This window comes from Rhipicephalus microplus, chromosome 5 (assembly GCF_043290135.1).
Source record: "Rhipicephalus microplus isolate Deutch F79 chromosome 5, USDA_Rmic, whole genome shotgun sequence".
Taxonomy (NCBI): Eukaryota; Metazoa; Arthropoda; class Arachnida; order Ixodida; family Ixodidae; genus Rhipicephalus; species Rhipicephalus microplus.
This window is the reverse complement of record NC_134704.1, coordinates 52,292,854-52,319,764: the sequence shown is the minus strand read 5'-3', so window position 1 is coordinate 52,319,764 and position 26,911 is coordinate 52,292,854. Positions and strand designations below refer to the sequence as shown.

At 47.7% G+C, this 26,911-nt stretch overlaps 1 protein-coding gene and 1 non-coding gene across 5 annotated transcripts in view; one reads left to right on the top strand and one right to left on the bottom strand.

Annotated features, from left to right (window-relative positions):
• The window catches only part of Blimp-1 (PR domain zinc finger protein 1), a 175,205-nt gene that overhangs the window by 139,583 nt on the left and 8,711 nt on the right, over positions 1–26,911 (top strand). For 2 of the 4 annotated variants that reach the window (XM_075895453.1, XM_075895452.1), the window contains exon 4: positions 24,075–24,251. In XM_075895453.1, the coding sequence (XP_075751568.1) occupies positions 24,084–24,251 (168 nt within the window). In that variant the 5' untranslated portion in view covers positions 24,075–24,083. Of the gene's footprint in view, positions 1–20,997; positions 21,628–23,169; positions 23,395–24,074; positions 24,252–26,911 lie in introns of those variants that run through there. The other 2 variants (XM_037425504.2, XM_037425503.2) reach the window with 2 other exon arrangements.
• On the bottom strand, positions 11,047–11,118 carry TRNAW-CCA (transfer RNA tryptophan (anticodon CCA)). The gene has a single exon. It is a non-coding gene; the product is annotated as a tRNA-Trp (tRNA).

Below are 26,911 nucleotides of genomic sequence, written 5' to 3'. Positions count from 1 at the left end.
CGAGTGACGTGGATACATAACCGCCGTTGAGGGAGGTCGTGGGCCACACTTGTTGCCTTTCTACACTTGTTTAACTTTCAACATTTGTTACCTTTCTACAAGTGGCGCACTAGACAAGTTTCAAGCTTGTCTTGCAGCTGTTTCGTATTTCTTGACGCAGATTCACCGTGGCTTGAGTTTAACTTGACAGTATTTGGAGATCCTTCGCATTTTTTATTGGATCCTCGAGTTGCCATGCAGATTCAGATTTTCACAGGCGTCATTCATTCATTCATTCATTCATTCATTCAGATCAACCACGTCGCCATAGAAAAATTCTCATTTACGCAAACCCACTAAATGGACAGCAAGTCCAACCAAGGAATGCAATCACAGAAGCGGGCTTCTCCCCGCAAAGCGCCTTGTTACAGAGAAGTCAGCTTTCGCGAACAGTACTGGAGAAGGATATTCTGCGTGCAGCTTTCCAAACGGTTTGCAGCAGCCAAATACGTACAACGCAGTGCTTGCCTGTATGATGACGAATTGGGCGTCGAATAAATAAACCGTACAAAGCGTCTTAAGAGTACTCCATTGGCACCTTATCAAGTCTCAGTTCACTGAGAGGACTATTAACAATATGAAGTACTCTTCTATGGGAACGCGGGAAGCTTATAGCGTTTGTGCAATTCATCACGACGTTCACGCAAGCATTGATAATACAAACGTTGATTACAAAACTGTATTACACTTTCAACGTTCAGCGTGGAGTAGTCACCTACGTGAAAAAAGCGAGGTAACGGTAGGTTTAACGAGCTGTAAAACGTGCGTTAAAGCGCCGATTGACTTTGGCGTTACCATTTGTGAACTGTGACGAAATTGTCGCAGCAACGGCGAACAGACAGTCTCTGCGTCGCATCATTCACTAAAGAAGTCAATGTGGCGCACAACCATGGCAGCTGCCTATCTTTTTGTTTTCTTTTCCTACCCGTGAACGTCTTTAAGTACGCGCGAGTTTTAGTTTGCATACATTATTCCCGGTGCTCCTCGTATCTCAAAAAACACACCCTCGTATGCCAAGAGGGGACGAAACACAAAAGGCCGTTTCGAAACTAGTCTCCCGATTTAACCGTACCCTTTCACTACAAGTGTTATCTTAGCTAATTCGTTCTCTCTTGGCAGCCGCGTCCGGGGGGTGCCCCGCGTGATAAAGTCAGCAACAAGAAATAGGCGCGTCGCGGTGCTGGAGAGCTATAAAGGGAAGCAGTTGGAGCGGGGGTCCCACTCACCTTGATCCGGAAATTTTCGCACCTCCCAAGGCTTGTCGAGGGGAAAGTCGAGACCGGACCCGAATGGGTGAAAGGAGGCAGCGCCTGCAGTGACGGAGTTTCGGGCTGTTCAACACCGGTAGCTCGAGCGATGCGAGAGCTGTTGCGTAACCCCGTAATCCGTACACCTAACACCCGTTGCGCCTTATACTGTTACCTCCCCCTATACTGACTCCTCTAGCAGGATTGCTTCCCAGCATTTTCTTTAGTCTCACTCGGGGTGAGCAGAGAAGTGCTTACGTTAGCTACACCTCGTGGATGGGAAAACAAATGCGCATGAAACTGTCGTGAAAGTGTATTCAGTGCATACTTAGGTGGAATTACTCAGATTCCTCATTATACGCAAGAAATGGACGTCGGCGGTGTCATCGAGAAGCGATGCGAAAAGTCGTCATCAGGTGATGACGCCACTAATCGGCGAAATTTCTGACGTCACTATGACGACGCGTAACGTGGAGTCACGCGATGTCTCCGTCACGTGACATCCACGTCCCATCATAGATGGGCCGACTTTGGTGGCGCTTTAAAACTGTTAGGCACAGACATTTAGGAGTTTGGTGTAGGTATGTTTAGGAGCACGTTAAATACCTCCGCATGATCGAAATTTCTGCAGCCCTCTACTGCGGTGTCTCTCGTAATCATATCGTGGTTCTGGGACATAAAGTCCGAGCAATTATAATTATTAGTTATAACGAATAATTTGTAACGGTTGCGTTAATCGCACCGAATAGTTCGTAATGTTCGTGTTAGCCACGCCGAGGTTCCACTGTGCTCGATACACAGGCAGAAAGATTTCAGTGAGAAGGATAGTGAAAACATTCACAACGGTGGACTGGTACGTCTGTCAAATGCCTCCGGTTGCTAGACGGTTTCACTTTTCTTTTTCGATTACTACGCCAGGTGTATGGACGTTATTCGGGAACGGTACGTTGAAGTGAAATGTGTCTGCCCTACTTGGAGAGGTGGACCTGATCTCGTGCCAAAACCAGATATCATGCAAAACCAGAAAGCCTTGGGAGATAACTGGGGCAAACGGGTCCGTTCATTTCACGCAGTCGTCGAGAGGGTACAGTAATAACACACCCGAAAAGTTTTATTCATTGCGCTGAAAAGAGGATGGGGTGGCATTGATGTGCGTATGGATTTACGCGTTACTGGTCTCTTTGTATCTTACTTTTTCGTGGATCGTTAAATGAGCGAAAAGATATTTTAAGGCGAACTTAGCCGTTATGATAACTGAACCTGTTAGCTGACACTTTAGTGGCCACTCCGAATTTCCGGTTACGGTGGTCACAATGAATCCCTGTTTTGCTTGCGTTTTCTTATCATTTTTACGGCAACGTCTTATATTGAGAAGTCCTCGGTCTAATCACGATATGGTACTGGTTGCGAACGGCAGATTCTAATCTACAGCAAAAGGTTTTCTTAAAATATCTTGTAACCTGTCGCTAGTAAGGTTATTTAGATGACGAAGAAAATGGCAACTGGTTTCTCGTGGTTTAACTTCGTTCCGGGCCTTTACGCGTTCCTAATTTTTTTCTAAACGTTCCTCTGCTCAAACTATTTTATTTCATTATTAAACTGTGTTGCGTAGCGTGTTGATAATATACAGCAAGGCAGTGGCGCCACTAGAGGGTCGAGTTGGTGAAATCATACCAACTTATTTCCTCCGAAAAACAAAACAAAAGAAAGGCTAGGCCTCTGTTGCGACAAAGCGCGACTATATTAGTAAATATAGGTTCGCAATAGCACGTTCCCATGTCTTCTCGTGGTGTCTTATCTCATCGTCGTCGACCGTCTCACGGTTTCTCCTAAAGGAGAGATCAAAGTTTTTGACGCGACGTACTCCTTGTAGTGCGCCGTTTCTGTCACGTTTCGTTCGTTCGCCCACATTTCACGAAACACGCTCCATGGGTTCGACCCTGACACCATTTCCTCCAGCCCTTCCTCTTCATGATGGAATCGTTTCCAATTCGACAATCAGAACGTACGATAAATACGAAGCGACCATGCATGGGCCACAATCCCATATCCTCTCTCGCAAAGTGTCACATCGTATCGAGCGAATCTCGTCACTACTCGATCGGCAGGTTTCGTAGGCGAGGATCTTTTTTTTTTCTTCGATTGCCCGGCCGACCAGTGCGTCCTCCAAAACATCCAAGGATGTACTCAGCGCCCTTCTTTGAAGCGATGCATCGGCCCGTTAGGCTCGGAGCCTATCTAGGGTGGCTGGCTGCTTGGAAGGGAAAAGTTTCTCTAGGCAATCTGCATACGGTGACCGTTGCCAAAAAACGGACGCCGCCACCGCTGCCGACTGGTGCCGAGGTTGACGCTGTGGCGCCAGTCTGCGACCTTGCGGGGATGAGGAGGGGGACGTAGTCCGAGTTTTTCAATGATAATGAAATGGCGCGAGCAAGCAACACAAAAAAAGAGCAAGAATTTAAAGGGCGGCTTCACGCATGCAGTCGCGCCTGTAAGGACGGTGAAAGAAAGCCCGCGCTGAAGATTGAAAAGAAAAACGCAGAGAAAGCGAACGAGGCGGGAGGCGCAAGCAAAACAGAAGAAAGAGAAAAGTCTCCCCCCCCCCCCCTCCTGCCCCTTTCGTACATTTATGAATCACGGGGGGCCATCAATTACCGAAGGTGATAGCGCGCCCCACTGTTCCTGGCACGATGCCCGGTCTTGCATCTCTTCGTGTGAGCGTCTCTTTGTATGTATCGTGCACCCATCGATCTACTCTGCTTATAGGCGCCTCTATGTACAGGCGTACGTTTGTCTGTCTGTATAGACGCGGCAGTGATTGGACAGGCGTGTATATATAACGTTATACTCGCGTGTTCTGTATAGTTACAACTTACACGTCTACTTCGCCTCAGCAACGGCGTGCGCTGCAGTGAAGGCAACATGCCTCGTCTGGCGTAACGAGATTAAGGCGGCGGGTTCTCACTAGGAAAGTGGATTCCTTTTGTCCGTAGTGTGGCACAGATATTTACATGACTCTAGCAAGCTAAATATTTCCTTATGGTTAACCTCCCTGTCTTTCACTCAACCTTATTCTCTTTCTCTGCATAATTTATTTCAGGCGGGGCTGAGAGGAGGATGATCAGAAGCAGGAAATAGACGAACTGCTACGATGGGTCTTTACGACACCTTGCAAGTTGTGTGCATGCCTGTGAAACACTTGCACGTGTGTTTGTCTGAATTTTCATAAACACTGCGTAAACGATTGACGCAGCCTTTCCCGAGGACCCAGAACATAATTTCGAGCCGATTGCAAAGCGCAGTCACTCGGGTCGGTCAGAGCCATTTCAATGCGATATTTCAAGTTGAGCACGGATGGGAAGAGAGACCTGCATATCCAAGTCTTCCTCTACTTCTTTACTCATCTTTAAATTTTCCCCACCCGTTCCCCTTGTGCAGGATAGCGTGTGGGCTATGCAAGAACGGTTAGGATACCTGCCTTCTCTCTCCGTCTAGTACAGACTTGATTATCGTCGTTTTACGGCAAGGTTTTGGGAGCCTACCTCATAGTTCGTCCGCTCGGAAGGCCATACGAGTCCCTGCTCAATGCCCGAAGGCGACTGACTTGTTGCCGACTGCAGATACACCCTACAATGTTCATGATTAATTTGCACTTGCGTTCCTCCCTTTCCCATACTCCCCCACATTCCTTCCCCACGCGTAGGGTGCCAAACTGTATGAAGTCTAGTTGACTATACTCTTATCCCTTCCGGATTTTTTTTTCGCCCTCACCCTCTGCAGCTTTCACAGAGGACAGCATTTCTCTTTCTCACTCACTCTGTCTCTCTCTTCCTTCTCTTTTTCTTGCTTTACAGCTTTCCGTTCATACTGGCTCTGCACTGCGTTCTCTGCAGGACTGGATACTTACATTGGCTTTCGCTCATACAGCTCTCACCGGCTAACCGAAAGTCCTTTCCGTCGCTTTTTTTTCTTCTTCTGTCTCCTCGACCATTGAAGATCAACGGCGTCATCGATCAAGCGTAGTGACACCGAGGCTATGTGCATAATAAAACTGCACGACACTTCGTTCCCCAGCCACCGCGCTTGCGCCAGCTTCCGCTCCACAAAACGCGTGTGGCCTTTATCGTCACAACCGCGTGTCAGTATTTTTCTGAGCTAGCTGACGGTGCCGCAACACTGTCTTAACGGAGAAAGAAAAGAAAGAAAGACGGGGTGACACAAAAAGCCTTCGAGCTTTTTTTTTTTCATTTTTCTTCCACATTGACATGCATATACATAGTAACTTGTTGGGCTTCAACGCGCTCGCTCTGCAGTGGTTGCAGGTGGCGGTCGTGTCGCTTGATTGAGGTGTACTCGAGAAGGTGTTACTCGGCGTGCAGTTTTGCGGGACGTAGGTACCGCATTCAGCGAGCGCCCTTGCTACCTTGAATTGAAATTGCTACCTTGTCATTTGTAAAACAACACGTTGATCGTACCGCTCCCCACTGAAGGGAACAAAAATTCAACCGAGAATTAGTGAACGATCCCGGCAAAAGCGTTCGGATTCTGGGACTCGGCCGAAGTCAGGTAGCTAAACACGAGGCTTGTTTCCTGAAAAGAAAAAAAAAGGAGAAAAAAAAGAGACTTGAAGAAGTCGCAAATATTATTTGATACGATATTCTTCGTACCGTGTAGTCTATATATCGGCTGCTTGTGATTGCTTCGTTAACGTATTGGGGGACTTCATATGATTGTACATATCGTGGTCATCAAGGGTCACTTGGAGTAGCAAGCCATGCTATAAAACAGGTTGACATCTCAGAAAATTCCATCCATTAAAAATGGTTCCCGCTCTTTCCTAAGAAGCTTATCGACCAAGTTAGTATAATAAATTAATAGAATCATGGTGTGCAGCCGAAGCGAACTGTTTGTGGTAGTAAGCAACTTTACAGAGCGCATGTGAAGTCGCTTGCATTAACAGTGAAATGAAGACTAAAACGTCATGGATTAATAAGGAAACGTCAGGATAAAACATGGTCACCGCGACTATGACAGTCGCCAGCTAATACACAAAGAAATTTCGATGAACAGTCACAGTGTATTGATCAATCCAGTTTACTTATCAGAAACACCACCTTCTGGGTCATCATACTATGCGTACTGTGATTTCCAGCACACAGTGACACGATCACTCTTATTTCTGTCCTGTCCAATCTCCCCACTAGTCTCAAGTAACCGACACGCGCGCAAGTTTCAGTTCCTCGCTTCCTTGATTCAACATGATTTCACCGAATGGTGTCAACGCTGATCAACCGACAGTTCGAGCCAGCGTCGGTCATGGACCGCGCAATTCAGCGCAGTCAGCGATAAAAACAATAGCGAGGGAGATCAAGTACACCAGAACGCGACGCGTGACATTTAGGTGTTAGTGATCCCACTGTCGGGTGAGATCGTTGAACCGCTTCGATCGTTCGGCGTGATTGTTATTCGCGGCGAAAAAAAAATAATGACTCGAAAGCGATGCTCCTTTACGACGCTATTCACGTGCTGTCAGTGACATTAGGTACGTCACTCACGTGCACTTTCAAGCATCTAAAATAGATGAACTAGAAAAAAATTATTGGCTGGCATTCAACTTGTACCTGAAAATACACGGTCCAAAAGCTTGTTAAGCGTGAAAAAAATCTTGCTTGTGCCTTGTGCGCCTAATTAAGTTGGTTATTTTTATTTATGTGGTTGTAGTACATTGGAAACTGTACGTGGAGAAATCGGTGGCTCGTAATGGTGGCTATCTTGTTTAATGCCTCAGTTAGTTTGTTGGCCGATTGGTTTTAGTTTGTTATAGTTAGGGGTCATACTGGTGTAAATGCAGATATTGGGCCACATTTCGTCGACAGTTAATGCCGTAACTCGCGGCGGTCCCATTACTGTCACCGTTTAATTATTCTAATATTAGTTCGAAAGCCTTACATGCCACAGCAACCGTGAAAAGTGACATAGGGACGCGAAAGAGCCGACACGATTGATGCGAAAAATCATCGCAATTTGATGACGTCACCTAATGACGTCGCATGTCTCCGGAATGAGTGACGTCATCAACACGTCACATTGCTTGGCTTTGCACGATGACGTAATCACACGTCGCCTCTGCTTGAACGTTGTTAGGGCAATCCCGGAGACACTGCATGGCCGCGTGAACCATTTAAAGGTTCCAGTGTCTCCGATCATGGAGGCTCCGCTTAACCACATTTGGTGCAGAAATCCTTAGACGAAGAGGGCGTGCGTTATAGAATCGACTCGGAACTTCAGAAGGAAGAGAAAATGATAACGTCTTCGAGTCATTTTCGGCAAATGCGCTAGGACCGCGCGACTTTTTCATGACATCCGTATGACTTTGGCAATTCGCCCTGCTTTTTTTGTTTTGAATTTGCATGTCACACCGCACCGTGCCTTATAACCGCATTGTAATACCATTAAAATCGTGTGACTGACTCACCATAGCCTGCGTTTCTTTTTTACCGGCATTAAACCATAACACATCATTAAAAAGTATATTCTCGTGTCAATTCTATAGGCGAACTGTCTCATCGCTTCCACACGCACGTGAACCTCGTCATCAGTATTTCGCGCGGCGGTTGCCCGGCGTCGTATCAGTGGAGGTCACATCCTTCACCGGCCAGTGTGCCGCAATCACTTCACACGCGCGCTTACCACTATGCACCTGGGTGTGCCAATCTCCGGGGGCCGTTTATTTGCGCCTATCATTCATGGGATCGCTGGCCTTTCTCGCATGCGGGCTGCTTACCTCGTGAGCCATTCATCCAGCCACTGGCATATAGTTATCCTCCCCCCCCCCCCCTTGTTTGCTCTCTCTCTCTCTCTCTCTCGAAAGATTTCATATTCCTGTCGTACGCTGTTCCTCTTCAAATACGTTAAAATCAACGAGTTTCCTAAAATTAACTAAATGGCACTCTGGCGCTGCGATCGTTTAGCCGCCAGAGGAATGATTGGTAGTACACACATTTAGCTATAGTCTTCGTGCTTGCGGGCTTCGAATACACTTCTGCCTGTGTTCTTTATTGCTGTTTTCGTTTTGTGTCCAATAGAATAACATGACCGTTAACTTCAACAAATCCACAAGTCGCGACATTGTCTTTAATGCAGATGCGGGCGGGCTGCGCTCAGTGAAGCTGAATCGTCGAGGATTTCGCATGTAGTTGCTTGTACGAATGCGACCACTTTTGAAGTCCACCGCACTACTACAGCCGTTGCGACGTTTATAGCGCCTATTCTCACAACTCCCGGAACTTGCTCCGGGTGATACGATTATCACGTGACACGATTCGTCTTCCGGTTACCGCGATGATCGCGACGACTAGACTTCAGCGCCCGCATCGATGCAGTCGAATATCGGTGTAACCGCTTTTTTCGAGTACACTGGCAAAACTTGGATAGAAGCACTTTCCAAGCCGTGCGCAGTTACCGACGATGCTGCCCCGCCGCGGTGGTCTAGTGGCTAAGGTACTCGGCTGCTGACCCACAGGTTGCGGGCTCGAATCCCGGCTGCGGCGGCTGCATTTCCGATGGAGGCGGAAATGTCGTAGGCCCGTGTGCTCAGATTTGGGTGCACGTTAAAGAACGCCAGGTGGTCGAAATTTCCGGAGCCCTCCACATATACGGCGTCTCTCATAATCATATGGTGGTTTTGGAACGTTAAACCCCATATATCAATCATATCAATCAATACCGACGTTGATACTCAAGCGGTAGATACCTCTGGCCTCGTTTCAAACCTTGGCAGACATTAAAAAAAAGGGAGGGGGGGGAGACGTCCTGAATACTCGCTCACCCTCGGGCAACGACCTGGCGCTCGCATCGAGTGGGCGCGACGCACGATTATGAACGATGGAATGACACCGCCGGTATACTCCCGTGCTACGCCGTGTTCTCGCCGAGTTAACGATGATAGGAACGCATAAACGATCGCTCCCGCATACATTACGCAGTAATTATACACGACAGGGAAACCTTGGATACTAACTATAACAAAGTATAGTAAGGGATCGCAGCTAGGAACGGTGATGGATGTTATACATACTAAAGAGTAATTGACGCTAATCGCGGTTCTCTCGCACGGATATGGGAGCGGCTGCAACTATTACACAGTTTCTATTATTTAATGTTTTTCTTGTGACGATTTTCACTGTTCGTGTTGCTTCGGGGAATTGTTCGTGCGGGGAAAATACGTTGACGATTTCTCTCCGGTGCTATCTGTACGAAATAGGTCGCTTGTTCGAACTCATGACGCGACAAAAAAAAAGAAAAGAAAAAAAGACTGTTGTATTGCACCTTGAAAGTGTTAGTGTGGAGCCTTATCCCGGACCAGTAGCGGGCTGTCACTTGCACCCCAGTCAAAATGCTCGTTAAGAGCACATGAAATCGAGAACCTTGCCAATGCACTGGCTTCTTTCTTTTTTTTTTTAAATTCCTCGCTGTCTGTTTGACAGAGACGCGTCTTCTAATAGAAACGTTAGCGTTGGGTTCAAATCTCAACGCTGAAGCTTGCACTGGTTGCATATATTTGTTCCTTTTTAGATGCGGAAGCATCTTATACTCGCGCCTTGTAGTGCGCCGTCCGCGCCGTCCGCACCGCTTCTCGAACATTCGACAGCTGACGCGCGCACATGCGCCGTCGCGCCGTCGCCCACTCTTCCACCATCTGTGCATCCCTTCCTCCTCTACACACCGCGCGTGCTTCACTCCTCCACCATCTGTGCACCCTTCCTCCTCTACACACCGCGTTCGACATCTACAATTCTCCTGATTCTCCAGTGGACGCGCATGTGGCGTCGCGCTTCGAGAACATTCAACAGCTGACAGTGCATGCGCCGTCGTGCTGTATATATACTCAAGGTCGGCGCTCGCTCGCTCAGTTGCCGCTCGTCGGTTGGTTTGTACGGCGCGTCGACGTCCAAGGTCGCGGTGAAATGAATTCCAACGAATCCACAAACACAATGATCGACGTCCCTTCGACCAGCGCCGCCCTTTCGCATACGTGTGTACGTGTTCACTCATTTAACACCCCCTCCTACAACCACGTTAACCAATTTAGCCATCGACCCAAGTAAGTCGCAATTTAACACCCCATTTCACAACCACGTTAACCAATTTAGCCATCGACCCAGGTAAGTCGCACTTTAACACCCCGTTAACCAATTATATGCTCCGCATCCTCCTCAGTGTTCCCCCGAGGGAAGCTGCGGGCAATTTTTTTAACCTTCTTTTTTATTCCTTTTGTGACACATTTGTCTATCTAAGTTAAAGTTGTTCAAAAAAAGAAATTTGGTGGGCTAATCAGTCATTGAACAAAAACTGAATGAAGATATTGTTGCACTTTCGACAGAGAAAATGCCAAAGATACGCGTCATTATTCATCATTCCGCTAGTTTTGATGCCAACGGTGCTCTTAACCAGGTCCCACTTAAACCGCTGTATATAAACAGGAAATCAGACATTTGTCGTCTGGTTTCCTGGATATAGCCAGCATTTAACCAGGACACAAATAAGAGAGTATCCAGTGCAACTAGTTATTGGACGAATACGGTGGTAGGACCCAGCCAGAAACAGAAAAGGGAATTGTCTTCGAGAGAACGCGCAGAAGAGCCAATACAATATTGCCGTAAAAGTGCAGTCAATAAGAAAAAAAAATGAGTTGATTATTTTGGGAATGTGTCGATGAAAATGTGAAAAAAAAAGCAAGTACGACAATAAAAAAGGTTAATGACCCGGACGTGATTCGAACACGCAACCTTCTGATCTGGAGTCAGACGCGCTACCGTTGCGCCACCGAGTCTAACTGTTTGGGCTGCCCAAACCGCTTGTGGCATTTGTCGGAGGGGCTATCAAGCCTTTCTACGGTTTGCGTGTTGAGTTATCTGTTTTTTCCCTTCTTGTTTGTTTAGATATATCGTTCTTTTCTCGGAACAGATAACTCTGGCGACACTGCTCTAGACCCTGAAACCCGCTTGCATTAGCGACTTATTTTTCTCGCTTTGTTCGCAAAGCGTCGCTGCATAGCTGTCGCAAACAAAAAAAAAAAACAGGCTCTTCGCGTGTGTTTGCGCTGTAGGAGTGCGGTAAAGACGCCCCTAAACGCCTGCTTCGTGAAACGCTTAGCGAGGTGCGTCTTTGGGCACCACTAACATACAAACATAGGGTAGAAACAACGACGAAGCTCGTCGGTGTTCTGCTGCAGTTTCCTTATAGATTCTAAAAAAGAAGAAGAAAGAAAAGGCTACAGTGTGTTATTGCATTGCGCGGGAAACTCACTTTCACCGTGCCAGGCGGGAACGAAAGACAGTCTGACTGGGTGGCGGGCGATCATTTCTTTGTCCAGCCAAGGAGGTGTTGGTGCAGCATCAAGATCGAAACGGCTCGCTCCATAACAGTATTTGGATATTGTTGAAAGAGGCCTTGACGGGCACAACTATGTTGCTGTTGTTCTTGATGGTGATGATGATGTTCTCGATGACGATTAGGACAGCGAACTTGCTACTCCGGGTGGCCTATTTGAGGCGTGAAGTGACACACTCACGCTCGACACACACACGAACGTGCGGATGAGTATTGAACCAACACGGTAACAGGTAGTTTGCCTGTTACCGCGTTGCGGAACATGTCTGCGCAAGATGTCTCGTTATAGGGCCAGTTTTCGTCACTAACAGGTTTAATAGTGCCAGATAATGCCTGCAAGCGATAGATACACTGGTGGAGAAGGTTCTGGCACAGGGTTTCATGCAATATCTACGAGAGACAACTGTAGTACTGTGTCATCGTTCAGCCACCATTAAGGTGATCGGTGCTATATGGATTCGCCTAGTCTTCGCACTTTAGGCTTTGAGCAAACGTGCGGCTTTGTTGATTGCTGTGTGTTGGCTCTGTTTCGGACAAGAGAGACGACGCTCGTTGTGAACCTCGTGAACCGACATGAATTGGGGCTGCCGAGCAATTCCCGAATTTCATATTGCGACAAAGCGGCTACAGGCTGTTACACAGGGCCACACAGAGCCGAAAATTCTAATCCACGCGCTACTAATCCTTTCCTGGCTGCATGAAGCGCCAACGCGGTGCAGCTCCCACAGACACTTCAGCGCCAGATTTCCCACGATTGTATACTGGTACGAACCGCTACGGACGCTGCAACAGCTCGCCATGACGTCACAGATTTTGGCGACGAGCGTTTTCAACTGGTTAATTGTTCGTCGTTATCTGGTTTATCGGTTTTTCCGCGGGACACGTTGCGCGGATACAAGTCTGCATCTCTGAGGCACAGCACAGCAGGTTACGCGCCTTGTACCGTTAACTGCGATGCACTGTGTATATTACAGGTCGCACACGCAATCTGCCGCTTTCGTCGCACGCTTGCACGCGGTGTTGCCCTTGTGTCCCACAGCCCTCTATTATCGTGCGTTCACACGCCTCCAGCAGCGATTGTAGCCAGAGAGAGAGAGAGAGAGAAAGAGGGCGAAAGCAAACGCCGTGGTCCTTGTCGACCCTGCTACAGTGCGTATCAGCGTAGACTTTCGCTACGTGCGTGGTTCGGATTATATACGCGGTGGCAAAGTGTCATCGCAGTGCGCTGCACGTGTCCCATTGTCGGAAAGCGATGCCCGTAAGGGGTGTAATAACGCCAGCGGTATCGTTCCGACGCTTTACGGCTAAATCGTTGGAACAGTGCACCCGAAACGATATTAGACGCAAGAAGGCGTGGACAAAACGCAGACTACTTAACTTGATTTAGTACACGTCTATTTTCATAACTTGTTCGCTTTCTCTCTTTCTCTCCCTCTCAGCATGCTTGTAACGCACCAGCACCTCGCAAGCAATGCATGTGCGGAAGAAAAGCTAGCTTTTCTCAACGCTTCATATTATCACCACTCTTCATTGACTTGAGAGGCATGAGCAAGCTTTGGATGTAAGTTTCGTGACGTAAGTGCAGTTTCTTGGGCTCAGCTAGCACATGCAGCAGTTGGCGGGTAGCGAACGGCTTCTTCTACCGGGATAGCCTTCCTGCCTGCCCTTTCCCTTTCATCTTTCTCTCTCTCTCTCTCTCTCTTGCAGGTTATGGATGCCGTATAATCGCAGCGATAGCAGTGAGTTATTGTTTAATTCAGTACAGCAGGGAACAACGAAGGAAATGAAAGCCACTGCTGGGCGCACTGTAACGACAACTCTAATAGGTGATTTCGCCGTCACCTGACACGGTATAAGCTTTGGGTTTGGTGTTGTGGTGGTCCATAACACATATGGCGGGACAGTACAAGGGGAGAAGTGACAGGGTGAGAGCGTGTTTAAGAATAAAAAGATCTGAATCGGTATTTACATTTGTGTGTAATGACCGCAAATAAGGCATATTAGGTTTTCGCTGAAGCTGTAGTTCGCGTGCGCTGTTACTTGTGCGTGCACACTGCAATACGGACTCGTTCAATGGGGCTTTATTTAGTCGCTGTAATGCACAACCGGTTATGCCTGCTTGAGTTAACATGTTACACTACTGAATAATTTAATAACTTTTTTTAGAAAAAATGAAATGTCTGAGGAGATGCCGTTAAAGAATGATTAGTGTGCCTTTCACCACAGGCACGTTTTTTTTTTTTTTGCATCCATACTGAAACGCGTATGCGATGCCCAATAATTTCGTATGTTTCCGTAAGAATCTTACGGAAATGTGTGGAAAATATATGGAAATTATACGGGAATATATGGAATCCATACGAAAATATATGGATTTATTGGACTCGCTTACGGAACGTCTCAGTATGAGTTCGACAGCTGTTCGGCGCACGAATAGGTGCGTTTCTCTACGTCGACTGTCTTGTTTGCGAAGAGGCGAGTACCGCTATTGTGCTCAACTGTGATAATGTAAGACGTGTTTTATGTTCACACTTCTACGGCTGATAGATTAGGTAGATAAGCGCTGCTGGCCGCTGACATTTTTAGAGCAGAGAGGGGCTTGGGAAAGAAAGAGAGAGAGTCCAGAGAGAGAGGTGGAGAGACCGAACGATGTAGAAAGGGTGAAACGGTAGAAAAAAAAAGAACAATGTTTGCACAAAGAGCGCATTGGCACCTAGCAACAATTACCGAACTGCCACGGGGTGACACAAAAGGCTTGACCGCATTGTTGGTCATCGGCTGTTGGATGATGCCCCGGGTGGCGATAAGACTGCGACGGGGGCCTTGGGGGAGACCAATGCCCCCGCAACGGAGAGTGAAACACGTGGAGGGGGGCAACGCCTTTATGGCGCGGCGCTGAACGATATAACAGACCAACGTCACCCTTGGCTGCTGCGATATTGAATTCTCTACTGAACTTTGTCGCACAAGCATAGGTCAGCAAATTTTGTAAAGCTCACTCACTCGTGAAATACATTTCGCGTTTAGAGCGCACCCAGACTCACCGAAAATTGTCCTGAGCCGGACTCGCACTCTCGAAAATGTTTTTCAACCGCACTCACTCGGGCTCAAACTCATCAAAACATTACCCATCCAGACTTACGGCTCCCTCTGAGTCTCTATGAGGCGGAGAAAACTGACTCACGAGTCCGCTAGCGTATAACTAGATTTTTCGACCACGGTGTAATGATTTTCAACACCAATATGTGACGTAATCAATGCTCTTCTTGGTGCATTTCGATACAGTACATTCGAATGCGAGTTACGAGTGGTTGCAAGCCAGAAAAAAAAAACGGTTGTGATGTGCTCTGCAGCTAGGGGTTGCGATATAAGCAATGATGTGTTAACACATATACTGCCAATAGAAATAGGAAGGTGTGCGTGTGAACGTTTCATGAGATTGTGAACTGCTGCAAGCAAACTGTACATTGCCATGTTATTCCAACTGGTCTCTGTGTGCTATTATATATTTTTTTGCTGATTCTTCATTCTGGGTACCATTCATTATTATTATTTTTTGCTCGAAAACTTGTTATTATGGAGTTTCCGAAGTAATATGGACCTCAACCTCTCTGCAGAAAGAAAGATGGAACAGAACAGAACCATGTTAGTTGGGTGCTTTCGTGGGTTGGGGTCGGTAAAATCGAATCAGAAGAAAAAGAGACTGCCTCTCGACTTACAACCGTTTTGGGCTGATGCATTAGGGACAACGCGTCTTTTTTTTTTGCGCTTTATTTGAATTTATCTACTAGCGTGGCGACAGATCAATGCTTATGGGTGTTTCGTACGTATGCAAGCTGATGATATGTGGAGTTTAACGTCCCAAAACCACCATATGATTTTGAGAGACGCCGTAGTGGAGGGCTCCGGAAATTTCGACCACCTGGGGTTCTTTAACGTGCACCCAAATCTGAACACACGGGCCTACAACATTTCCGCCTCCATCGGAAATGCAGCCGCCGCAGCCGGGATTCGAACCCGCGACATGCGGGTCAGCAGCCGAGTACCGTAGCCACTAGACCACCACGGCGGGGCGTACGTATGCAAGCTGCGAATTGTCCTTCTCTCCTGCTCGTGTTATTTTCGTCTTCCCTTTCTCCACTGAGACATATCTAACCGGACTTGATCACTATTTATTTTGCTTGCAAGTGATGAATAGCTTTTCATTGAGCTAACCACGGAAGCTTACTTCGTTCCCTTCAGTAATTGTTTCTAGAGGTATCTATTGTTGCGTTGCGAAGATGCATGTTCAGTTCACAGCAAGAAGCGGATTGCTTGTGTCGCAACAGTACGTGTTCTGCGAACTGTAATAATGTAGTCAGTTGTGTAGAGCTCGTCAAGTGTCTCGGGCACGTTAGAGTATACGTTCGCGGTAATCTGATGTGGAACGGAAAAAACAAAGAAGACTGAAAAGAAGTATTGTGCCGAGTTAACAAAACGACGAGCGGATCGAAGAATGCGCTGATCTGCGCAACTGAGTGGCTCGCGCCGCTGATCAGTGCTCAGAGCGCACGCACTGAGCTCGGGCGTTTCATCTGATAGCTCCAAGCAATGACCGCTGAGCGTTGTCGCGTTGTTTTGCATATACGCATATATTGTCATATATGAATATATGCATATATTTTTGTCCTTGCGTTTTCTACTTGATCTATGGGAATCTATCAATGCGCAGCGATTCATATATCTGATTGAACTAAAAAAGCGACTGACAATGCGCATATTCGGATTTATTATTATTTTTGACACACGGCAAACAGAATCCGGGTGAACTCATAGACGCATTTCATATTAAATTGTCACGAAACCACCAGCCTAAACGATGATGCATACTTTGCAAAGTGTAGCGGGGCATTCACAAATAGAAAAGCAAAATAATTAAAGACATGAGGTGTCGGTCTGGCTAAATTTTCATTGCTCATTGCATGTATGAAAGAAAACTAGCTGGTAGCGGGCAAACCGCACCTTTCGAAATAACTGTGCTGCTTCAATTTCCTTCGCCTCTGCCGAATTGTCAGCTACAATGAAACGGATACCTTGTCATAGTCATACCTGCACATTTATCAACATGGCAAGCGTGAAATTCAAAAGAATTACCGGTTCATCTGAAGTACCAACACGATCCAGCTTTGTATAGGCTGTTCGAAACAAATATCAGAGCACAAGTCGGGAACGAGTGCTCCGTGAACCGCAGTTTTCCCTTAAACGAAATACAGATGTAAAAGCGGATTTCAAGGGTATACCAGGCGTAAACCAACCACTTTAGCGAGGGTGTTACGAGCTCAGCAAATCGGTTACGTCGCGAGGAGGAGAGGTTGAGGAAATGTAAATGCGCCACTTCTACGGCCATAGTTGGGAGCACGGCTCAGCGGCCGTAGGGATGAGAAGAGGGTATTAAAAATGTGGAGGCAATCGTATACATAGTTGCGTGCAGCACTGCATCAATTCGGGTGAAGGAAAAGGAAACCGTGCTGTACCTTCGCCACTGAATAGTGTAATTCTGGTGTGAGAGATGATGAGCCTGCTTGTTTATCTTGATGTCTTCGGATTTCGAAACTAAAGAGAAACTAGGCGAACGTTTACTCGGAGGGTGTAAAGGGGGCTTAATCGCCAATTTCACTCGACATACTCTCGTAATTTTCGAGGAAAATGTCGCAACCTGCATGCATGACCGTTGACTGGTTTTGCTCTGAATGGCTAACTTCCCTTTTCATTCGCGCTCACCCTCACTATCCATCACAGTGTTTCAGCTCAGTCTCAAAACCTTTCCTTTCTTCCTTCAATCTTCGCTCTTAACCTTGCTCTCCCTTCTCTGTTTTCGCATCAATGAGAATCGCACGGCAAGCGGTCCAACTTCGCGTTAAAGTTCACGCCGTCACCGGCGGTGTCACGGCCGTTCGACAGGGGTTTCTTCTAAACCCTAAACGTTTAGCGCGCGGCGGGTGGCACGTTGCGCAAGCGACGCGTCAACTCCCGCTACGGAAACACGATCGCGGAGGAGGTTGAGGAGGTGCCGAGCGGTCAGCACTCCCCCCCCCCCCCCCCGCCTCTTCTTCCCGCAGCCTTGAACCTCGACGTACGACAAGGAACCGCGGTCGGCGGCTCGGTCGCCGGTTGCGTTCTCACCATCAACGATAAAAGGACATTAAAGCGAACAATTCCAGACGCAAGCGCGACGTCGACATCCCTCTCAGCAGCGCTGTCGCCGCCACCGATGCTGCAGTTGCGAATCGTTCTTGCTCGTATCCTCTCTCTCTCTCTCTCTTCCTTCCCAGGATTCACCTCGCGTGATATGATAGACACGGTGGTCATTAGACGATAGCAAAATAGCGGCAATGCCTCTCTCTCGCACACATCTCCCATGCTCGAAACTCGCTGCTTTGCTCGGTGAAGTGTAGTTTCGCTTCGTTGTCTTTGTTACATGTCCGTCGTCAATGCCAAGTACCGCTCCTGCAATCAAGCAGCGTGTGACTTTTTTTTTCCAAGAACGGGAGAAAGCTCGCTTCGCACTGACTGCAGAGCGTGCTTATAAACACTGACGGCACGCCTGCACGTCTTTCTATTGTCATCTCTGACTGGTCGTTTCGGAGCGCTTTAGAGCGCTCTCCTAAACGATAGAGAGAGAGTGATAAAGGCCAAGGAAAGGAAAAGACGCAGCCTCTCTATCTCGAGAGAGCGCTCTAAAGCTCTAAAGCCATTCGACAGGCGTATCATGATTGTGATTTTTTTGTTGTTGTTGTTTTCCACGGGTAGTTTTTCGGCGAAGTCCAATATTTTAGGAAGTAACAGCACAAGGACACAAGACGAAAGAACCATAATAGGCATGCCTGCATAGCCCACTGTAGTTATTTGTCCTTGCACTCTTACTTCTTAAATTATCTCACAACGAACAAACTCGCCCGAGTCAAAATACTGTTAAGTAAACATACTATTTAAGTGAAGGCTGACAGTGTGACGCAGTAGTCGAATGTCAAGTACGAGGGTGTTTCTGGGAGAGATAGAGAAAAAGAAAGAGACAATACTACGACAGAATTACGGGACACCCAGTATTAAGCAACTGCCGCCCCATCAGATGTGGTTCGTAGTCAATTCTACCATGTTCCATCAATGTCTATTACGGTATCTTGCTTGAAGGTCCTACTGATCACAGGTACGGTCTAAGTGGTGTCGTTAAGCCCAACGTTGAGGTTATGTTCTTCTGGGCGACTGCAGTGGCCCTCGACGAGAAAAGGGGAGATAGGGAAACAAGCTATACAATAAAATGGTTAGGTTTTCAAGGACTCGAGGTCCAGAAGTTTTTTGACGGATTTCTTCAAAGCTAACTTCAGCGTTAGATGACCTTATCTCAGTCTGGCAGCTTCAGTCAGTCAGTCGTCGTCTTCAGGTGAAGTGGTGTGCGAAGTGAGCAGTACAGGGTGCTGTTAGCGATGGTCCACGGTTCCAGAGTATGCGTGGCGCGTCAGACATTTGCACATCATTGAACTCGTATTCCAGCATTCTACTCGTACCGTGCACAGATCCGAAGCACGGTTTTAGGTGTTAACGCAAGCCGTAGATCTATATATCAGGTTATCGCCAATTGAACGCCCACAGACGTTTACAAAGACGCCGGGCTTAATGGGAGCGTCGCACGCGTCCGTACCTTAATTACCGGTTCAAACACAAAGCCCATGGAGAAGACAGACCGGAAGAGCCTCCCATACATACAGCTCGCACGGGTACACCTTCCGTCCCGTCTCGTCGCACAGCGACAACGCAGAGGTGCGCTTGCAGAAGAGAAGTGGCTTGCCGAACGTCCTTCCTCAGGTACACATAATGCAGCCATTCTCTACGGTGCCTTCACTCAATCAGTCGATTAGGAAGGCGCGTCTCGGAAGTTGGAAACACACACCACAATGCAGCAGCCGAGCAGGGGAGGGGGTGTCAGGACTGCAGAGCCAGCGGGACGACGACACGACGCCGGGTCCCAGTTTCCCGCAGCGCAAACAGATGGCCGTCGTTCCTCCAGCGACGGCCATTGTCAACCGGGGACGGCGGGTGACGTCATCTGTGGGACGGATTGGAGCTTGGCTCGGTGCACCGAGATTGAAGTGACAGACCGTGAAAGCAAAGTACATGAGTGCTAGCACGCGACACCTTCTCGTCTCTCTCTCTCTCTCTCTCTCTCTCTCTCTCTCTCTCTGTATGTAGAGAGAAAGAAGGAATCAAAAACTGTGCAACAAAGAAAGAGGCGGTGGGATCGAGGCACGAACACAAAGCAACACGGAGACAGGGAGCTCCGCTTCGAAGGCGGTTTGTGTGTGTGTACTCACTTAAATTCCAATAAGCCGTAGTCAAGTAAGCATCTCCACCCCGGACCACTCTAGACTGCACCCGCAAGCGGCACGCAGCGAGGGGGGGGGGGGGGCGGATTGTTCGACACGGGGGTGCGCAAAGCGTGCTATCTGGGACGGCAAAGTGAAACAGAAATCAAGTGGGAGCTTAGCGCGATCACGCGGAGAACCGTGGATCAGAAACGTCGCTTTTCTATGATGCTCTTCCCCCACTTCGAGGTGTTTCTCGGGCCCGCACTTTTACAGCGTCAGGCTGGAAACCCCGGACGCTTTTTATGAAGCTTGCGGGGTGTCACGGTACTGTAAGACTTGTAGCTGGGCGTTGTTGTTGTTTACTACCCTTCGGCCTCTGCTTTTCCGGATGAAGGCCTCGCAAGCCTTACTCCCTCGACGAGCCATGAATCCCGCAACGTTCGCATCCGCCAAGGCATCCCGTAAACCATCTGTGTATGGTTCATTGTCAAGCGATGAGTTGAAGGATATACACAGGGCGAAATGAAGGCGATGACAGGACGAGAGTCAGAACGCTCTGCTACGATACCTGTCACTTTTCTTCATCAACCTGAGAGAGGGAAAACGTTATTAATGTACACAACCGATTGAACGCAATCGAAACTTAAGGAATTGTAAACAGAGAAAGGTAAGCGACTGCTTTCGCGTTCCGATCGACAGTGTATCGTGCTGTGTATTTCAACCAGATGGGTGAAATACTACAGCGAGATACACCGAAGTGGGTGTATCCATCAGTCATGCGTAAGTGTAGAAATAGATGTAAAACATGTGTAGGAACGGTATCAAAACTGCGCGATCACGTTACAAAGCATTATTTCTCCCTCTTCTTTCACCGTTGCCCGCGATAAGCCGCACCGGCTAACACCTCGGGAATGCGCTCATCCGAGCCTTTACGCTTCCCTCTCTTCAACTACACGGTAAGAGAAAATTCATGTACGAACAGTGTGGATAGCGAACAGGGGAAAAAAATGAAGGAAAAAAAAAACGAAACGAAATAAATAAGAGGTCCTGAGACAGAGCGGCCGAGATAAGGCGGGCGTCAAGCGACCAATAATGGTGCGGCGTTGACAGTGAAAGTTGTGCGAGAAGCCGACGCTTGTACCGCGGCGTACTCTCTCTCTCTCTCTCTCTCTCTCTCTCTCTCTCTCTCTCTCTCTCTCTCTCTCTCTCTCTCTCTCATCCGCACTGCGATATCCTCTTGCGACACGTTTTCTCCTCGCCTGCCCCGTTCTCGATGGGACGCACGTAGCGTAGCGGAGCACGTAGACAGACAGACAGTAATCGCGTGTAAAAAAAAAAAAAAAGAGCCACAAAAAAAATGTAACGGTTTGCCGTAGCGCTCAGGACTACTTCGAGAGCCGCGAAAGAGAGAGTAGTTTGTTGGACGACGGAGAGGAAAAAAAGAAAAAAAGAAGACTTAAGTTGTCATTTACAAACCGAAGAAGAAGCGCATGCCAGGACACAGGATGATCCTTACGCCGTATCCTTAGCTTCCCTGGCAGAATACCTGCGGATACCTTGAAATGACTGTTCCCGTTGTGCCTGTCGGTGACGAGCCTGCACCTCCAGTGAGTGAGCCGAGACCGCCGCTTTATGTCTACCCTTGTTTTATACTCATCCACGAATATTTAGAATAACGACTTCCAGTATGATGATAAGAGCATTCAGAGGTGTTTGTCTTGAGTCCATCGTTCGAAGTCCGCGCATGTTGTAAATATAGCTATAGGGCTGCAGCACTGATCCATCAAGTGCGCTCAGTACCCACGCGCTTTTGTCGCAGTTGATGTTTTAGCATGTTTTTAAAATAGGCACAGCAGGGGGGAAAACGTTCACATTAAGTAAACAGAGTCAGTAATTTCCAACAGTTTATGGCCACCAACATTCACTCGGTGCGGATGAATCTAGCATTTTAGTGTAACGTTCTCTTGTATATATGGTATGGTACGAACTTTGCCAACTCCGAAGGGTTCCCGCTCGAAAGCAGGTGCGGCGAGATCACCCTTTTAACGTGCATACTGCGTCGCCTATTAAAGTAGCACTGAAGTGCACTTCAGTGGTACTTTATGCATCGAGGGTGATCGTGGTATCCATACAACTAGTACTGACTGAATTCCAGCTAAGTTTTACCGACTCGCGATATGACTAAGTCGCACGGTTTGACTCGTTTTTTCTTGTCAGCTTTTTTGAATAGATTACATGATTTAGTACGAGCTTTCACGTCCTGATTGTTTTCGTGAAATAAACTTTGTACCGTCATATGGTTACTAACATTGTAACTAATTGAATCATTTGTGCCATCGACATACAAGGAGGATACGTGACCACACCGTATGAATCGTGCTTTCTTTCCATTTTAACCTATCTCTGTCTTAATTGGTGCTCAACAGAGGTACTTGGATCATAATGAAGACAGTGGCCTTCGGACGATGACGCACAACTGTTTTATTTATTTATTAACTTACCCGTTTTTTTTTCGTGGTTCCTTGCAGAAAATAAAGATAGAGGAACGTCTAGGTTCCGCAGTCATCAATGTAATGTCACGCTCATGTGAATCGTTCGAATTTTCCCGACGCTTATATTGCGGAGCTTCGGCAGTTGTGCTCTGCCCCTCCAGGAAGGTAGGTCACCGGTTTCCATCGATATGGCGAGACTTTTTCCAGATTGGTGAGGAAAAGGAGCGCGGGGAAGAAGGAGGGCCGGCGAGGGGCGATGCGATGATGGTGATGATGACGAAGCGGTGTCGTCGGCCAACGTTGCGACGTCAGCGTGGCCTTGAACTCGGTGATAGCGGCCCTAGGTTATCTTCTGGGAGAGCGACATTTACACCAAAAAAACTCTATGTCTTTGAACTGACACCGATCGCCACCGTGTTGCGGAGAGAGATGCGTTTGTAGAAGAGTGTTGTGTGTAGGTGTGTCACATAGTCGTCCAATCCTCTTTGCTTCTTTTTTTTTTACTTTATTGCTTGTTATCGTTCGTTACTACATGGTGCGCCTCAACTGCCTTTGCTTATCAAAGGGCTAGAGGACGTAGCCCTACCGGCCTCAATCTTTTTAATCCTATTTTTAAGAGTGCGGGTGTGACGGCGCTCTTACTTGGGGCGTTTAGTACTGGCTGTGCGTGTGTGTGCTACTGTGCGTGAGGTGCGTAGCCGATAAAGAGGCTTTGTTAAGATGACCGCCCTAGCAGCACGTAGGCGCAGAAAAGGATAGTGATCAGCCCCGACAGCACAAGCCGCAACCGTAAAAGAAACGATTCGCGGAAAACCAGCCGCGGTTATGGTCCAGGCAGACTGCTGTGATGGGATTGTAGACCGCTGGAGTTTCTCGGCGAAGGTCAGTTTTATGGTACTTTAGTTGAATTTACCGCCGCATGGATCGCTAACTATTTGACTTGGACTCCTCGATTTCGTTTCTTCAAAGCTTCGATTTGCACTTTGCCTTCGAAGACAATATATCGATTCTGTTGTTTGGTTAGCGCTTGATTTGATTTAGCCGTTTAAGTAGAACTTGAACGCGGCTAATGGACGCGTATGTTTTTCTTCTTTGAACTTTTACATCATTATTACATTTTTTATAATGCAATTTATTAGTGCCGAAGACATCCCTCTCTGATTAGTAAGTTCTCTTCACTGTCGTAAGCACCCGGATCTTACTTGAAGCTGGACTACGCTTGTTGCTTTGAGCCATTGCTTCTTCTGGCTCGGTGGCAGGAGATTTGACCGAGACCTGGCAATGGATCTTGGTACATGTTTCAGAACAAGCTTGTTCAACACACATACACACACTAAAGAAAGGAAAAGATAGAAATGGACACTTAGCGAAGCTTGCGTACACTTACGAACTTTGCCCCTCTTCGACCACGCGTAAATAGAACGTACAGGGGGACACACGTTCCCAGGCCATTATCTCATTTATTCCAATGGAAGCGTGGATTTTCACCCCCCCCCCCCCTCCTGTACATCCTTTCCGTTAAAAGGTTCTCAACGGTCCATGTTCTTTTCTCTCGTTCGCAGGTGTTTCGTATGATGGAAGATGGATCGCTGGACCTCAGCAGCCTGCGCGAGTCGGACTTCGAGCAGCTGGCCGTGTACCAGGTGCGGGACCAGGTATGCGAAGAAGGCCTGTCCAACAGGGCGGAGGCCTCCTTGCCTCGCAACCTGCTGCTCAAGCCATCGCAGACGCTCAGTGACGTGAGTAGATAACTCATTTTTCCCGCATACACGGCTTTGAGACACAATGTATGTGCATATGGACACACGTACTATAGGTGTGCACATTCGTACAGACCTGTAACGCTACCAACTAGGGCGCTGCTAGATGTGGAGAATACAACAAGAACGGTTTCAACCCATCGTGGGCCTATAGTGCTTGCTCACGCACTTGTAAATACGCTTGTACAGTGCATCGTCTAGCTTGACTGTGTCATTTCTTGCAGAATTTAACAAGAGCAAGCAATTAGCTCCTTGTGGCTGATGTCAGATGACAAAAGTGTACCACACATTGAACAACAACCGCAACCGAATCTCGATTTGACTATACTTGTAGTGCATATTACCACTCGTGCAACTGCGTGAAACTTGCGGGGCTAGTAAATACTGAATTCACTTGTAGGTAGTCATTAAAGGAAAGACGCCTAAGCAGAAGAAACGCACACCTTTTGGTTACCGGATGTTTATTGAGTCCCACAGCAAAGCCCGATCAATAATTTAACGTGGGTGCCGAGATAAAATTTCTGAGAGCACTTTATCAATGAAAAATCGTGTGAGCTTTGATAGTAGGCTTGATTGCAGCTTCCAGCATTGCAAAAGGTCCATCTGGCACTCTATTTTTGTCACCATATTTTCAGGAGATGAGCAAGTACCCGTTTTGCACCCCATTGCTGACGCCTAATGCCTTTATGGGCCGTAGATAAGGATGGGTAGAGAGAAAGATGAATAAATTTCTCCTACACCTAATCTGCCTTAATATTGGCGTAAATGATGCCCAGTTTACGAAAATAGAATATAAATAGAGGCTCGATGGAAGGCACCTCCTTAGGTTGTGGTCAACTGCGCGGTTTCCGCAGGTCACTGGTTCAGCGGTGGCTGCATTTCCGATGGAGGCGGAAATGTTGTAGGCCCGTGTGCTCAGATTTGGGTGCACGTTAAAGAACCCCAGGTGGTCGAAATTCCCGGAGCCCTCCACTACGGCGTCTCTCATATTCATATGGTGGTTTTGGGACGTTAAACTCCAGATATCAATCAATCAATCAATCAACTGCGCGGTTTAATACGGTGCGCGAGAAAGAAGCGGCACGCGGTAAATGTAACAAACAAACAAACGAACTAACGAAAAGAAACTAAGCAAGCACATGCCAGCGGGCGAGTCGCGAGTGTGAGGCACGCCGTGTGTCGGGGCGGCGGCGCGGGCCGCTCCGCAGATAGTGTTTGGAGTGACACAGTTCTGCGATAACCGCCGCGCGCTGGGGGCAAGCGCTAAAAAGTCAGTGACACTCCTTATCGCCGTTCAAGGGCACCGACGCGAACGACGCAGCGTTACATCAACAAAGCGCGACTGCGACCGTGAACCCCCATCCGATTTCGGCCATCGCCACAGCCGCTGTCTCGCGGCTTTTCCATCCGGTTACGACATCCTACGCCAGCATAGAGTTAGAGCTTGTCGTCTTAACGGTGCAAATTGGACACATCGCGCTAAACGGGCGCCAAATGTCGGTCAAGTCACATCGAATGAAGTCGGGCGAGTGATAGACTCAGAAGGTTTCTACGGAGAAGCGCGCACGTGCAAGCCTGTGGGTGAGGCCCGAACTCGAGGGGCCTGTGTTTGCGGAGTAGTTGGTAAGACATTGTTGTTGAAACTTACAAAACTACGCTGGGGACGAGAGAACTGGCTGCACTCGGCTACAACCGGAGTGAAAATGTCAGCTTCGCCCTCTGCCATCGATGCCACTCACGAAGAAAACTTGAACGAGTGATCCATCCAATAGCGCTTAATCGTTTTTGTGACGTCAAGCGCTTCTTAAACATGTCCGATAGTCGCCTTATCCTCTCACTGATGCACGTTCTTGTCGCTCGTTTTAGGTCCAGGTAAATTTACCCGGGGATTATGACATCGCTGCTTAGCTAAAGGCAATATTTTAGGTAGTAACGACGAACTTTTGACTCTTCTTATTGATAATCTTTAAGAGCGTAGCTTGTTAAGGCGTAGGCTTGTCCGGCGTCGTAGTAGTTGTAGTAGCCACCGCTATGGCGATGGCGCTGTAACACTCGCACCGCTAGTGTTCGACTTGCTCGCTAGATGGTGCTGCGGTGCTCGTTCCACTAGGTTACATCCAAAAGGTAACAGCCGATTCGTTTCAAAAGAGCGTCCAGGGGATCTCCCCAGTGAGTAAAAGTGTGGCGGAGAAAGCAACAGAGGAAGAGCTAGTACTAGATAATTTCAACTGGAAAAAGGCCGAAGGAAAAATTCCAAAGCGCACTGCCGCGGGTTTAGATGGGATTCCCGTTAGCCTCATTAACGAACTAGGACATAACACTAAAGAAGCATTGTTAAAAGCAGTAGAAAAAAGCTTAAAGGACGGACAAATACCGGACAGTTGGCGACAAAGTAGAATGAACTTAATCTATAAAGGCAAGGGAGAAAAGGACAAGATTCGCTCGTATAGACCACTAACCATTACATCGGTACTATACAGGTTGGCGATGCAAGCAGTAAAAATGAAAATAGAAACATGGGCCGAACATAACGATATTTTGGGAGAACTTCAGAACGGATTTCGAGTCGACAGGCGGTTAGACGATAACCTGTTTGTGCTCACTCAGTGTATAGAAATATCTAAAATAGAGAATAGGCC